Source organism: Lytechinus pictus, chromosome 4 (assembly GCF_037042905.1).
Source record: "Lytechinus pictus isolate F3 Inbred chromosome 4, Lp3.0, whole genome shotgun sequence".
Taxonomy (NCBI): Eukaryota; Metazoa; Echinodermata; class Echinoidea; order Temnopleuroida; family Toxopneustidae; genus Lytechinus; species Lytechinus pictus.
In genome coordinates, this window is record NC_087248.1 from 31,822,973 (window position 1) to 31,838,802 (window position 15,830).

At 35.9% G+C, this 15,830-nt stretch overlaps 1 protein-coding gene across 1 annotated transcript in view; it reads right to left on the reverse strand.

The window, feature by feature from the left end:
• LOC129258700 (proton-coupled zinc antiporter SLC30A1-like) overlaps positions 1–15,830 on the reverse strand; it is a 33,403-nt gene that overhangs the window by 1,975 nt on the left and 15,598 nt on the right. Inside the window, exons 4-6 of the mRNA XM_064098833.1 lie at positions 15,460–15,645; positions 10,441–10,523; positions 8,897–9,079 (exon numbers count right to left, since the gene is read on the reverse strand). Coding sequence (XP_063954903.1) covers positions 8,897–9,079; positions 10,441–10,523; positions 15,460–15,645 — 452 coding nt within the window. The remainder of the gene's footprint in view (positions 1–8,896; positions 9,080–10,440; positions 10,524–15,459; positions 15,646–15,830) is intronic.

The window sequence follows — 15,830 nt, forward strand, 5'->3', positions numbered from 1 at the left end:
GGCTGAAAATTTTAAGAAATAGGCCTGTATGTAAGCCCGGGGGGGGGGGGGGGGGGCACTCAACCAAAAAAGTGGTAGGGCTGTGCCGCGGGCGAGACAAAAAACGGGGGCCTTGGAGCGGGCTTATTGTAAAAAGGAGGGTCCTCGGAACGGGCTTAGGAACTACAAATGTTTGTGAAAACGGGGGTCCTTGGAACGGATCGCCAACGTGTGAGTGCGTATGGAACGGGCATGCGTGCCTGATGCAGCTAGCGCGGCCTCCGCCGGGTGTGCTCGCGCAGAGGCGATGGTCGGACAGCGCTCTGCGGCTGCTTTTCACCAAAATTGCAGCTCATTGTAGCAGATCAATGCGACCGGAACGGCATAACAAAAAATATGCGAAGCTTTGGAGCGGATTTCTATCTTCTTTTTTCTCGATAAGAAGAAAATGCTATGCTTTGGAGCGGCTTTCTTTGTTCTTTTTCTCAATAAGACAAAAATGCTATGCCTTGGAACGGAAATTTGAGTGTAAAAATGGGGGTCCCCTCCGCACATACCCACTATGCATTATATACTGAGTGCCCCCCCCCCCCCCCCCCCCCCCGGGTATGTAATCCTTGTCTGAAATTTTCTTACATGTACATCCAATCATTACTTCTTTTTATCAGTTCTCAAAAGAACTTTTTAATAAGAAAGTTAAAATATTAGAAAGAGGGTGATAGATAATAAAAATGTCAAATTTGAATTTTAATGGTTGAAAAGGGTACTCAATGTCCACAACACTTTATTGTATGTAAATTCAGATTGACCATTTAATACTATTCAACCTGGCATACCAGAATGAACAGAGCTTAGTCTTCAGGCATAGACCCTACCTCAATGAAACTTTCATCAAACAGTGGGTCTGCACACAAGAATACAAATAATAATAATAATAACAGTATGTATTTACCCAGGGTAGCCACTTCAGTTCAGAAAACTGTTATCCCAGCGGGCCCTGCTATTATCATTACCGGGCTAAGCTAGGCTACCAATTCAGGTGCACACAGCTCTTTGAGGAATTATTTCCTGCTGGTACCCATTTACATGTACCTTACCTGGCTTGAGTGCAGCACAGTGTGGATAAATTTCTTGCTGAAGGAAAACATGCCATGGCTAGGATTAGAACCCACGACCCTCTGTTTAGAAGGTGAGAGTCAGAACCACTAGACCACAACGCGTCCACAAATACAAATTCTGGTATCAATTTTCAAGACTAGAGGGGCATTTTGTACACAAGTCATTGACAGCTAGGGTTCTCTATAGGCTGCTATTCAGACCACTTTCTTGGGAGTGCAGACTAAACAGAGCCCTCAAACCATACTGGACCGCTCTGATGCATGCCACTGATATCCCATTAATCTCTTTTCTCTCGTATCAATGAGGACAATGTCTATCTGTCTATGGCTGCGTTTATCCGACCTCAAGCCAGAATCGTGATTTGAATCATGATTGGAATCATGATTCAAATCACAAACATGAATCACAATTACTACAGAATCAGGGTTTAGACGACCTTCGTTCCAACGCTGTTTCTCCTCGGATTCGGACCGATCCAGTGCGCATCACAGTGCGCAGTTTGACCCAGGAAGTATAGGTCAACGTTGGACACTTAATTGGAGGTCGGCGACGTACATGTGATGTGACAACGTGGGGCGCGCGCCTTGGCAAGAACCGGAAATAGCTCGACACAATGACGTCATATAATCATGATTCAAATCACGATATCGTTTATCCGAACATTTTCGTACGTGATTCTGCAGAAACGTCTTTCCAAACGCCCTTTTTTTCGTAGTTCATGTTTGTGATTCTAATCATGATTATATTCAATTTCGACTAAACGCAATCGTGATTCTGCAGAATCGTGATTTGAATCATGATTGGAATCATGATTATAGGGTAAAAAAGTGGCGGATAAACGCACCCTAAGTTAAAATCTACCAGAAACAAGGATTACTGCTACTTGCAATGGATAGTGTTATCCATTACAAGGAAAAGACCTTGAACTACTTTACACACTGAGATAGGAAGGCCCTCCCCCTCAATGCTCAATCGCCCAAAAGAGAGGCCAGCAAAATTCAATAACTTTATTCATTGAAGTCTCGCACAACTTTTGAGACCAAATTCAGGATAGCATTTCAACATCACGTGACATTTAACGATACAATGTGATGCAAAAAATGGCTTATTTTTATACTTTTTCTACAAAGACAATGGGAAATGAAATTCATAATAGGGTGATTATTTTTCATTCTAATTGGTTAGCCTAATTAAACTAGGGTTAAATTCAGTTGTTTTGGTCTGTTATGATTTTAATTGAAAAGGCAAAGAAATAGTTAAGTAATTAAAAAAGTTTACATTGTGAAAAATAATATTCAGGATTATAAAGATGACATTTGGAGAAAAAATAAAATATTAAAATCTTGCGGAAAAATTGGGTGATAAATACAAAAAACGCAAATGTCTTTCACAAATAAATTTGTATATTATAATAAAAAAGAAATATTTTAGGATTTTCTTTTTATGCTAGCTTGAAGTTTATGTTGTATTAAAAGAATGTGAATGCCTAATTTTGGCTTGATCGTGTGAATGGCAGCCAAGATAAGAAGGGGGGCATCATACCCCCCTCACATTCCTCAATACCTCTCCAACAGCCCTTTTCTTTTAATAACGTTAAAGATATAGTTGTTCGTTATTTGAACAATTTTATGTTTCTTCAGGAATAAATATATAGTATGTACACTGTAGAAATTTCATGATGGAACCAACATGTATTCTGCACAAAACCGTTTATTAATGTTCAAATATTTGTTACCTCTGTGTATATAGATTTGATAAATTTACATATGTACATGTGAATAGCAGACCTCACAGACATTAATACTGTGCACATATTTGGCAATTCAGAATACCAACAATACCCTACATAGATAGTAAAATTTGCATGAAAGTACATGTAGCTTTGAAAATTTGAAGGGGGGTCACAACTTGGAAACTCTTTCATTTATTGGATACCATACAGTACATGTACTGTACACCTACTATTGTATGTAGGTTTTCCTTTGCATTGCAGCGTTTATTCTTACATATATTTCAGTTTGGTAAAAAAAAATCTTTTAATAATAAACAGAAATTGATAGCCCTTGAATTTTTTATTGTAAAATAATAAAATAAGACTTTTAAAGGAAAAATTCCAAGCTCCTTGTACATGTACTTATAATCAACACTATTTGACAACTCCAATTTCTAGAAGAGAGCACTGAGCCAGGGCTTTTCATAGTTAGCCAATCTATGAAGGTAAGAAGGTTACTGGTTGTAAACAACAAGTCTTCATGCATAGTAAGATTCCTCATGCTAAATTGTAACAAGTGCTGAAGGACGCTCATACCCTTTTTACACACGCTAAAATTTCCTTAACCCCGTACTATAGGTGGGGCTAAATGGCAATTTAGCCCCACCTATAGTACGGGGTTAAGCTTAGCCCACTTTCTTTTTACACAGCATTTTTGCAAAGTGGGCTAACCCCACCTTTAGTACGGGATTATTTGGCCCTGCAAAAAAGCAGGGTTATCCCAGCAATTGCGGTGCTAAGAGCGATAGTACGGGGTTAAGATCGCTAGTGTAAAACGAAAGTGGGCTAAGCTTAACCCCGTACTATAGGTGGGGCTAAATGGCAATTTGGCCCCATCTATAGTACGGGGTTAAGGAAATTGTAGCGTGTGTAAAAAGGTACGAGTGAAGTACTTGTACTACGAATGATCGACAAAAACCATTAGTCCGGGGTTAGCGAGTTTCGTGTGTGAAAAGCAAGGATTCCTTATCCGGGGTTAGCGATAACAATTTGGCATGTGTGAAAAAGAAAAAAAATAGTACGGGGTTAAGGATAGTACGGGGTTAGCGATAGTCCGGGGCTAAGAAAATCCTGTGTAAAAAGGGTATCAGAGTGTCTGACTCTGGCTGGTGCTATCACCTATTGTCTAGTATCAGCTTGCCTACCATATCACCACCATGATACAATATTTATTACAGTCTGACCCTGACTGGTATGATCAACCCCCACACCGTAGCCTATAACCTACATGTAGGCGCAGGCTGAAGGCTATGAACCTTAATAATAAATTCACAAGTTTGATGCTGTTATGTAAATTTATTTGTATACATGTAAATACGTCTGCTTCGTTTACTCTAGACACTCCGGTCATAATTGTTTTCTTTTTGTCCATGAATATCCAGTGGCAGTTTTTGATAACCAAAAATATACACTGAATACTGATAAAAAGAAAATAAGAACTAAAGCAAGACAGGATTGTATAGAAGGTGGCTGTTTGTGGTCTTCCGCTTGAGATGCATTGCACGTTTCCCATAATAGCAAAGGGCTACCCACACCAATGTACAACACACAATCTTTTAAAAGTTGGGACAGCTTGCATATCATATCATCAAAATTAGGCCTTTGACGAATGTCATTTTTACCATTTAATTATTTCCTGAAAGAACAATCGAATGATTCAATTGTTCACTGGAATCACCATGTCTTCTAAGTTACAATAGTTGACCTACTTATGACCCCTAATGCAGAAATCCTCCGGAAAAGCCACATGTTACAAATTTAGACAGGGTTCAATTATTGAACATCTAGGGTAAAGACCGAGGGTAAAGAGTATTGTCTGTTTCTCATAAATGAAAGTAGGCCTTTTGTTCCCCTTCTCTTTGATTTCTATGTCAAAAGAAACTTTATGAAATGAGATTAAAACTTTGTTTATTGTTCCAATGAAAAATCTTTCATAAATTAATGCTTGTATTATGCATCCCTCCAAGTGCCACAGCCCTGCATATGGATGAATCAGTCCAGGTCAGCCTTGCAGTCTAAAGTAGAATTACGTCTAAGTAAACAACTTTTTTGTGAAGTACATGTATTCTTTGAGACAGACACAAAGGTGTGCCTTTCATCTCGTGCCCACACCATGCCCCCACTTGTGGCACTGCCCATGATGCTACACACTGTACACTGTATTTAAAAAAATATTTAGCAAAATATTTTTCATTTGAAATATCTTTCAAAATTAAATTTTTTTTATCATTTGGACCTATAACTGGGTTTATTATGGGAGACTAGTCGAGAACTTGTGCTTAGGTGATGGTGGTGTGTGTCGGAATGTTTAAGGGGCTGGGGAAGCTTTGTTTTGAAACATGAAAGGAAATTCTCCTGGCTCCGATCCCACCCCCTATCTTTCTCCCTCTCTCTCTCTCTCTCTTTCACACACACACACACAGCGAGATGGGAGGGGTCAATTTGTTTCTGAAGTCATGACCTTTCCTTGATAATGGGAACGCACGTGGCTTCTTCTTTGTCTCCCAAAAAGTTTCATTGGCCATCGAATGTCCAATCACATATCAGCTCAAGTGAGCTACTTGTGTGTGTACTTTATGTTTTAAGCACACAGACAACATACATGTACATTTCGAGGGCAAGGTCGGGTGGGATTAAAATTTTCGGAGCTCTTTCAGTTTTGTGTTTAACTATGAATGTGATACAATTATTGTTCATTTTGACAAATTACCTCGATAACATCATTTTTAAACCTGTATAAAGTATTCAAAAACAATTATTATCATTGTTATCTTGTCATTTTGTTACTATTACTTGAGTATTCGAGTGATCTCAAGCGTCTAATCGAAATCTGCCGAACATTCGAACAGTGTGAATTTTACTAATTGAATAGCGATCGGCGGCAAGCCATTCGAACAATCGATGTTTACTCCCAAGCCTTATCACAATATCTACACTAACACAATACTAATTTAGTGTCTGACCCCTAACTAGTACGATCACCTATTGTCTAACACCCAAATTCTATGCCTGAGCCAGCTTTCCTATCATATCATCACCATATCTGATCAAGTGTCTAACCCTGGCCAGTAGGATCAGCCACCCCATTGTCTATCATTTTTGAAAAACTGGGAGAGCTTGCCTATCGTGTCACCTTCAGATATGGCATTATCAGTTCATCTTTCATAAGTCTTTATAGAGCATTCCGTTCAGAAAATGCAAATAGCATGGCCGAATGAAAGAACCTACATGTATCTACAGAGTTTAACTGATTATACATGTATAAACATGGACTTTGAATACAATATAGACTTACAATGAAATACATGTACATGTCATCACCTATCAGTGTCAACAGAGCTCAGTAAATATTACCGGGATTAAATCATCATGTTTTGCTTGCAATGTTCTGAAAGGTCTAGAATGTTAGTATGCTATATGAATATCAGGCCCCGTCTTACAAAGAGTTATGATCGATCCGATCAATCACAACTATGGACGGCCAGCAATGTCAACATAAAATGCAAATTAGTTTAAAATATTTTCTAGATATGATGTACATTCATAAATTTATCTTTCTCTTGAAGATTCAGTGTGATTCTCTGTTTTAAGGAGATTGTGCGAATTCCCTGTAGAAAAAAAAAATGACACTGATGGATTTCCATAGAGTTATGATTGATTGGATCAATCGTAACTTATTAAAGACGGGGCCAAGAATTGCACAATGAAGATGAACAATGGTTTCTGCTTGTAGAAGACTAAGACTTTTCTATTCTTCAAATTGTATTGATCTGTTATAAAAGCAAAGTCACAAATAAAGTCCAGAAAACACTCTTGATCCAGTTCACTAGTTCATAGAATTGTCCATCAATTTCGGGAGACTGGATTTCTTCCTCCCTCTGTCACGGGTATGCACATTGCACAGAGTTGCATACATGCATGTAAATGTTGCAACAATTCACAAAGATACGCCACCTTAAAGATCGATTCCACCCTAATAAAAAGTTAAAGGACAAGTCCACCCCAAAAAAAAGTTGATTTGAATAAAAAGAGAAAAATCCAACAAGCATAACACTGAAAAATTTATCAAAATCGGATGTAAAATTAGAAAGTTATGACATTTTAAAGTTTCGCTTATTTTCACAAAACAGTTTTATGCATATCCCGATCGGTATGCAAATGAGGAAACTGATGACATCACTCACTCACTATTTATTTTGTATTTTATCATATGAAATATGAAATATTCTAATTTTCTCATCATTGTCCTGTGAAACAAAGTTTTATTTCCCCCTGAGCATGTTGAATTACCATTGCTTAACATTTTATGGTTCAGTAAAGTTGGTCCTCATTCTCAAATCTGCGAAAAATTGAAATAATGTATAATTCGAACAATAAAAAACAAAAGGAATAGTGAGTGAGGGACATCATCGATTCTCTCGTTTGCATGTGACTAAATTGTGCATATAACTATTTTGTGAAAAATATTAAAGCGAAACTTAAAAATGTCTTAACTTTCTTATTTTACATCCGATTTTGATGAAATTTTCAGCATAATGCTTGTCTGATTTTTCTCTATTGATTCAAATCAACATTTTTCTGAGGTGGACTTGACCTTTAATATGGATATAGGCCTATAATAGAAACAAGGTGGTTCATGAACTACAAGTCTCGACTGATTTCACCACTAGATGACCTTTGACCTTATCATCCTCATGAACACAAATGTGGTACTACCAAAGGATAATTTGTACCAAGTTTAAATACAACTGATCCGGATTAAATGAGAGAAAGATAAACAAAAACTTTAAAAAGAATATCTCACATCGTTTTTACTCTAGATGACCTTTGACCCCATCCCCTCATGAACACACAGGTGGTATTACCCAAGGATCATATGTACCAATTGTTAAACACAATTGATAAAGAAATAATAAAAGCAAGTGTAACAAAAACTTGATCTTTTGACCCTTTGATGACCTTAAACCCCATCATCCTAATGAACATACAGGAGGTATTACCCAAGGATCATTAGTATTAAAGGGGAATCCAACTCAGATAAAAACTTGTTTTTATAAGGAAAAGAAAAATCAGACAAGTTGATAGGTGAAAGTTTGAACAATATTGGACAAACAAGAAAGTTATGAATTTTTAAAAGTTGTAAATATTGGTAATCACGATACCCATGGAGACTTCAAATTGGCCGCATATGGGATGTCATAGTGATGTAAGGCAAGGACTACTCTTCCATGTACTCCAATACATATTATGGCTAAAATGTCATTTTTCCAAAAAGTTTTATTTCAAATTATATTTTTCTTTCATGAGGACATAAAACAATATACTACCTGGGTTACATTTAGATTACTGCCCCAGGGGAATGGGTACTTAGGAGAAAACCACTAATCCCTGATAATAAAGTACATGGCCTATGGGAAAATTGTCCTTGCCCCTTGTCATAATTTACTTACTTAGTTGCCAATTTGAAATCTACATAGTATTAGTGATCTCAATTTTAAAGCAGCTATAACTTTCTTATTGCTTGTCCGATTTCTTTCAAACTTTCACCATTCTGTTTCATTTATATTTCTCCTTCCCAACACAACATTTTATGGCCAAGGCTGGATTCCCCTTTAATTGTAAACAAAATTGATGAAGAAATAATGAAAGCAAGTTGAACAAAAAAAATCATATTTCATTTGACCTTTTGATCCCTAGATGACCATTGAGCCCATCATCCTGATGGACACAGATGTGGTATACAACAAATATGAACATAATAGACTACCATCATCAACGTCATCACTATCATCACCATCTTTATCAACGACCACCACCAGCTACATGTATCAATATTATCACTATCATTTTAATAACCATCATAACTTTCACCATCATCATAATCTCTCATCATTATCACCACCATCACCACACAATTGCCATCAATATTATCATTGCAATCAAGATCATCCATTTATCCCCCCCTCCCCCTCCCTCCTCCTCCTCCTCCTCCTCCTCCTCTTCCTTCTCTACAGCATAATGACTTACACAAATAAACTCTGGTTGAATGGTTGTTGAATGTATCCCTTCTTGGTGGAGTATTCTTGTGGCTTGTTCAATAACACCACCGTATTCCTCTAATGATGACACACTGATGTGAAGTGTAGCAATGAGTTTAGAACCCGTTAACTGCCATACGTGGAACTCATGAATGTTGTCAATATAGCTACACTGTAAGGACACAGGCAAAAATACAAAATAAATAAAGATGAAAATCTGTGACATTTTCATGTGGTCGCATGTCATAAGGTGATCCAATTTCGCGAACAGGGTAAAAATGGTCAAAAATTTTATTTTTTTATATGTTATAGCTATTACCATTCTCTAAATAATGAAAAAGTTTTAAGTCTCGAATACCTTTATTTTTTCTTAAAATGACTAATTAACAGCTAATTATTACATAGACGTCAATGTAAATGTGAATTTTGAAATGTGTTTTTCTCAAATTGGACCTGCTGCACAGAAAATAGTGTCAAAAGTTAATGCAACATTGGATCACCCTAGTATTTTGCAGTTATAATCTTGAAACATCAATAATTAGATCTGTACCAAAAATCAAATAATTATCTATTATTGTATGCATATTAATTATTTTAATTAATTAACAGTATTTAATTTCACATTTTTGCCCCCAAAATACCTGTCACTGTATTTATATGCTTGGCAAAATGACATCATGGGTAGAAATGTTTGTTGCAATGATACACAACATTTGTACTAAAAATTAAGATTACAAATTAGTTAATTAATCAAATTTCTCTGGTTTACAAATTGATTAGGTTGCAGATCAGAATACTTATGTATTTCATTGCTGCATATTTTCAAAATTGTCAAATTTTTTTGACATTTAGTTGTTCCCTGCTTTAAAATGCCCAGAAATATGAGGATAACAGTCATATTACATATTATAGTAAGTTGTTAATTAGGTTTAATTAATATTCTATCATTCACCGCATCCACCGGCTCCGCCACCCCTATTACTTCAAACTTAATGTGCTATAGTTTTTGTTCCTGATATTGTATTGATCTAATTCATAGTAATATATTTAGCCTATAGTTCTAGCTTCAAAATGAGACCTTACACAACAAATTTGGCCATGGGGCTGTGATGTAGCAACAATTTATCCATGGCACCGTGTGGAAAATTGTTCATACGCCACCCTTTTTTTCATACCCAACTTATGAAATGCGACCATATATCATACAACTCCTTAATACATGTAAAAAAGTTGTCAGTACAAAAATTCAAGTCTGACTATTTTACATTTGAGGAAGGTTAAATACGCCACAGCATTTGGTCAAATCATGCAGAAGGCATGTTCTAACAAATTTTTACCAATAAGATCATGATTACTTTTAATCAGATTTAACTATTTCTGAAGCATCAACAAACCTTAGGTCATAAAAGAAATAACAAGTTAAAACTCCTAACTTCATCTGAATATTAATGGAAAATACACCAATTTCATACAAAAAGTATCAAAACAAAGCTCATCATACAAATTCTGTGACATAAATGTGTCCTAACATACCTCTTCTCTCAACTTCTTGTCAATATCATCCATATCGATACCAGTAGGTATTGACTGTAGCAATATCATACTGGATTGTTTAACTGTATAAAGAGAGAAAGGGAGGAGAGTGATTTTATTTGTGCAGTGGATATAACATAAGACACATTATTGAATTGAATTGAACTTATTACCAAATATCACTGTCAGGTACAATTACAAGGAATAGTACATCACATATAAACAAAAAATTTGGTAATTGGAGCTAACATAATAGCAAGATGCTAATCGAGGCTAGCCCCAAATAGTGTCATTATCATAGTTTTTAAAACAATAATTTTAACTAACTCTCAATATTGTACATCAAATTCAGTACTAATTCTACTTATTACTGTTGCAGAAAATTGCGATCATTTTTAGTGAACATATTTACACTATTTACAAGAAAAAAATATCTTAATTATTCACAAAATCTTTAAGCCCCCATCACACTTATTCCGATTCAAGCAGAATTGGCCTGAATATAAGGACTATTGTTTGACCACCAGTTGGTCATTTACCTTATTTTTCGGAATTTAAACCGCAGCCGTGTATTAACCGCACCCCCAAAATCGGGAGGCTAAAAAAAACAAGTGGAATGCCTCTGGCCGTCTCACCTGCATCACGCGATTCAATAGAGCAGCAGTGCTGATTTTGAAAACTACTATAACTCGCACAAGACGTTCAGTGATACTTGGTTACTCTTATTTCCACGTTTTATGAACTAGACCAATACACTTATAGAGATATGATGGCAATTCAACAAATACCCCCAACGTGGCCAAAGTTCTTTGACCTTACATGACCTTTGACCTTGATCATGTGACCTGAAACTCGCACAGGATGTTCAGTGATACTTGATTACTATTATGTCCAAGTTTTATGAACTAGACCAACACACTTTCAAATTTATGGCTGTAATTCAACAAATACCCCAATTTGGCCAAAGTTCATTGACCCTAAATGACCTTTGACCTTGATCATGTGACCTGAAACTTGCACAGGATGTTCAGTAATACTTGATTACTATTATGTCCAAGTTTCATGAATCAGATCCATAAACTTTCAAAGTTATGATGGTAATTCAACAGATACCCCCAATTCGGCCAAAGTTCATTGACCCTAAATGACCTTTGACCTTGGTCATGTGATGTGAAACTCAAGCAGGATGTTCAGTGATACTTGATTAACCTTATGTATAAGTTTCATGAACTAGGTCCATATATTTTCTAAGTTATGATGACATTTCAAAAACTTAACCTTAGGTTAAGATTTTGATGTTGATTCCCCCAACATGGTCTAAGTTCATTGACCCTAAATGACCTTTGACCTTGGTCATGTGACATGAAACTCAGGCAGGATATTCAGTAATACTTGATTAACCTTATGGCCAAGTTTCATGAACTAGGTCCATATACTTTCTAAGTTATGCTGTCATTTCAAAAACTTAACCTCAGGTTAAGATTTGGTGTTGACGCCGCCGTCGCCGCCGCTGCCGCCGCCGCCGTCGCCGCCGCCGCCGCCGTCGGAAAAGCGGCGCCTATAGTCTCACTCTGCTATGCAGGTGAGACAAAAATTGGCAAACCGATTTTAACAGCATATCGGGTTTAGCAATTTCCCTAAAGAACAGTTGAAAGATCAAAAAATATATTACTAATTTTTGTATTTAAAAAAATGGTTACTTCATTCTTTAACTTTATTTTTCAAAGAATATAAATTATTCCTTTGTCGAATAAAGTGAAAAAAAAGACAATGAAATGGCAGTATTGTATATCAAACTTATAGTCTAAAAATGGAAAAGGAAAAAAAAATGTTGAGAGAAACTGAGGAAAATAAATGAAGAATAAAGGACATTATTTATTGCCTGTTTTATAACCGATTACGATTACATGCCTATTGTAGAGCATTTTCCATGCATTTTTAGGTGTAAAAAAAAGTTTTCATTACAAAACGACCAGGGTTTTTTTAAGGAAAAGGATACCTTAAAATGGCATCTTTGAATATCAAAATTATGGTATAAAAAGAGAAAGATTTTTTTCAAATAATGAGAGAAAAAGGAGAAAAAGAAGGGCATTATTTATTGCCTTTTTAAATAAACGATTACGATCGAGTACGATTACATGCCTATTGAAGAGCATTTTCCATGCATTTTTAGCTGAAAAAAAGTTTTCATCACAAAACAACCAGGTTTTTTTAAGGAAAACATAATCAAATTAATATTAACTAGAATTTAATTCGTCATGCGGACGAATTAGGTGGTCTGTCCTTATTCTCGGCATCATGATCACTATCTCCATGTTCATGTAGATCAATATGATCATCATGATGACAACGGAATGTTCATTATGGATAGAATAGTTGTGAAAGACGGGAGATGAGGGGAGAAAAAGGTCTCATTAATATATGACAATTGAAGTATGAAAAAAGTATAATCTGTTTTATCTTGCTAAATTTTAACTTTTATACCTTTTAATTGTCATAAAGGATCATGTACGAGGTGGTAAAAAGAAAAAAAAAAAGGAAAAAAAAAATCATCTTGTTCACCCCAGGACTCAAACCTGCGCCCCCGAGGACGCTAGTCAAGTGCATTATCCATTGAGCCATGATATTCCCCATAGGAATTATACGTTCCCATAGAGATTACACGTAAGGAAATTTGAGAATTACAAATCCAATTTTGCAAGCGAAAAACGGGCATGATCTCGGCACCTGATCGAGAAATGAAGGCAACACTTCCGAAAGCTAAGAATCTCAGCTACAACACACTAAAAGCTCAGGGATAACTAACAAGAAAAAATGGAGATATAGCTCACGAAATAGAGGAATGTAGAATCTAGTTTTGAGAAAAAGTCATGTCCCATGAGGAAAAATGACATGCCTCTTTTCATCGCTGTTTTACGCCATGATGCGTTTTTCAAAATGAAAATTCATGTTAACTGAGGAGAAAGAGTACATTCTAAACTACAACATATCGAAATCTGGGCGAAAAACGATCAATATTTACGGAGTTCAGATCAAATTTGCATAAATTTGATGACGTCATTTTTGAAAGTTTAGGCGCAATTTTGATGACGTCATGATCAAATTGAGGGACAATGGTGACATGAAATCAAATCTACAATTCATACTCTATCGATATATGAAAAAAAAAATTGGGGTCAACGGACTATTTTCAATAGACATGTTTTTGCCCATATATGGCCTGTAGTGAGAGCTCGCGCGCACACGTGCTGCAAACTTTAACGGGTGTTAATTTCGTTATTAATGGTCGTAGAAGGTTGATCAAGGTATCAAATTGCTCAGAATTATATCATCAATGCAATGATATATAAAAAAAACTGTGTTTCTGTGTTGCGTTACGCGCGGAAACGCGCGTGCATAAGTGCGCGCGCACAAATTTTTGAAATGCTTGAAATGACTTAAAACTTACCCAAAAATTTTTATAGGCCATTTGGAGAATTTTTTTGGCTTTGACGCGCGCGTACGCGCGGGTCATGACCTTTACATGACCTTTGATGACATTGACAGATGACCTTTAACCTAAAGTTTATGTCATGTAAATATGGTTGATTATTGATGATCTGTTATGTTGATATGATCAAATTGAGAATTTTACAAAATGGCACGTAGATGACGTCATCGTAATCAGATCACCTTGAAAAGCTTAGTATGCCGTCTCTATATATGACAGAAAAATCAGCCAGATTGATTTAGCCAATTCGGAGAAAAGTTGGCGACAAACATAGGTGCTAAAAATAAATAATAAAGAAATAATAAAGAAAATTCTGACGAAATTAAGAGGTGATCTGTCATAGACAGACCACCTAAATATAGTATATAATTCTTGGTTGGTTCATGTCTTTAATTACCCAAGAAATTTAGTCAGCTCACTGATGATGATTTGTTGTTTCTTTGAATAAACCGCACCCCAATTTCAAGGTTATAAAGCGGGAAAAAAGGTGCGGTTTATATACCGGAAAATACCGTAAATCTACTTCGAACACCAAAATATCCCTCGAATGTTTTGAACATGACCAAAACCTTCGGGACGGCCGAAAGAAATAACAAAAATATTTCGAATGCACTCAGAATGCAGTCAGGATATTTAGAATGCCCCTAGAATGTCCAAGAACGTAGCACGAATTATCAATCTGACTCCATTGCGGTTCATTTTGACTAGTGTATGATGATACACGTGGTCAATTTACTGAATTTCAACTCCAGTTTGGTGAATTCATAAGTTCCTCCCAAAAATTTCTAGATTTTTTGAATATTTTTTTCTTTCCAGCTTCTGCTTGATTCCTGCTGATTCCGAATAAGTGTGATGGGGGCTTTACATAGAATTATTTGTTTTCAGGCAGTAGGCCTATTTACCATACCAAATTAATTATAATCTTCCAGTAGCATTAATTTTAACGATTAAAAAAAAATGGAATTTATATCATATGGGGAAGCTGCTCAGATAAGATGTCTCAGATTTAAAACTTTGAAAATTCCATCAAGTACATGTAGCTCTAAAAATCTTTGATAGATTTTCATTTTAAAACTTTCACCAATATTTTCTTTCAAAATGTTCTGCTTTTATTGAAACCAATTGTATCGTCAGGGCGAATTTCTCCTTTTCTAATGATTTCAACTGGAATTATGCATGCATACATTATCTTTCATTACACATCAAATTTTCTTGAATGTTTACATATATATCCTTACAAAATTTCCAAAGAATATTATGTAAAAAAAAAAGTTTGAATTGCTTAAAAGTGCTATACTTATACTTGTACAGGTATGTTCTTTTGAAATTATTACCCTGCCTATTTTTGCTGGTGAAAGAGATTTTATCCCATTACCTCTAGCAAAGAACCTGGGTTAATTGTACCTTATCTACTTTATCATGAAATAAAGATGATCACCTATAAAGATACAGGTATATTGTTAAATATTCTTGGGCAATTATATGAATTTCACATATCATATGACAAACAATAGATATCATTCACTTACATAATGGCCACGTTGTTGTGCTGATTATAATAACAATAAGAATGCTGAGTACAGGATCTATGCAAAAGATCCAATCGCCATCAGTGAACATAACAACGAGGGCGCTAATTATGACCACCACCGAACCTAAGGCATCACCAAGGACATGAAGAAAAACACCTCTCATGTTTAGCTGTGACGTGGAAGCTGCAATCAAAAATAAAGTACAGGAATAAATTATATACATGTACTGTGAATTGTTGTCGGCCGCTTTCTTGCTTTTTAAACTTTTTTTAATGTCATGTATACATTGGCAGATCCAGATGGGGGCCAAACCCTACATACAGCATTCTAGTGCCTAGAATGTCTAAAGAATATTCAGTTCAGTGTCA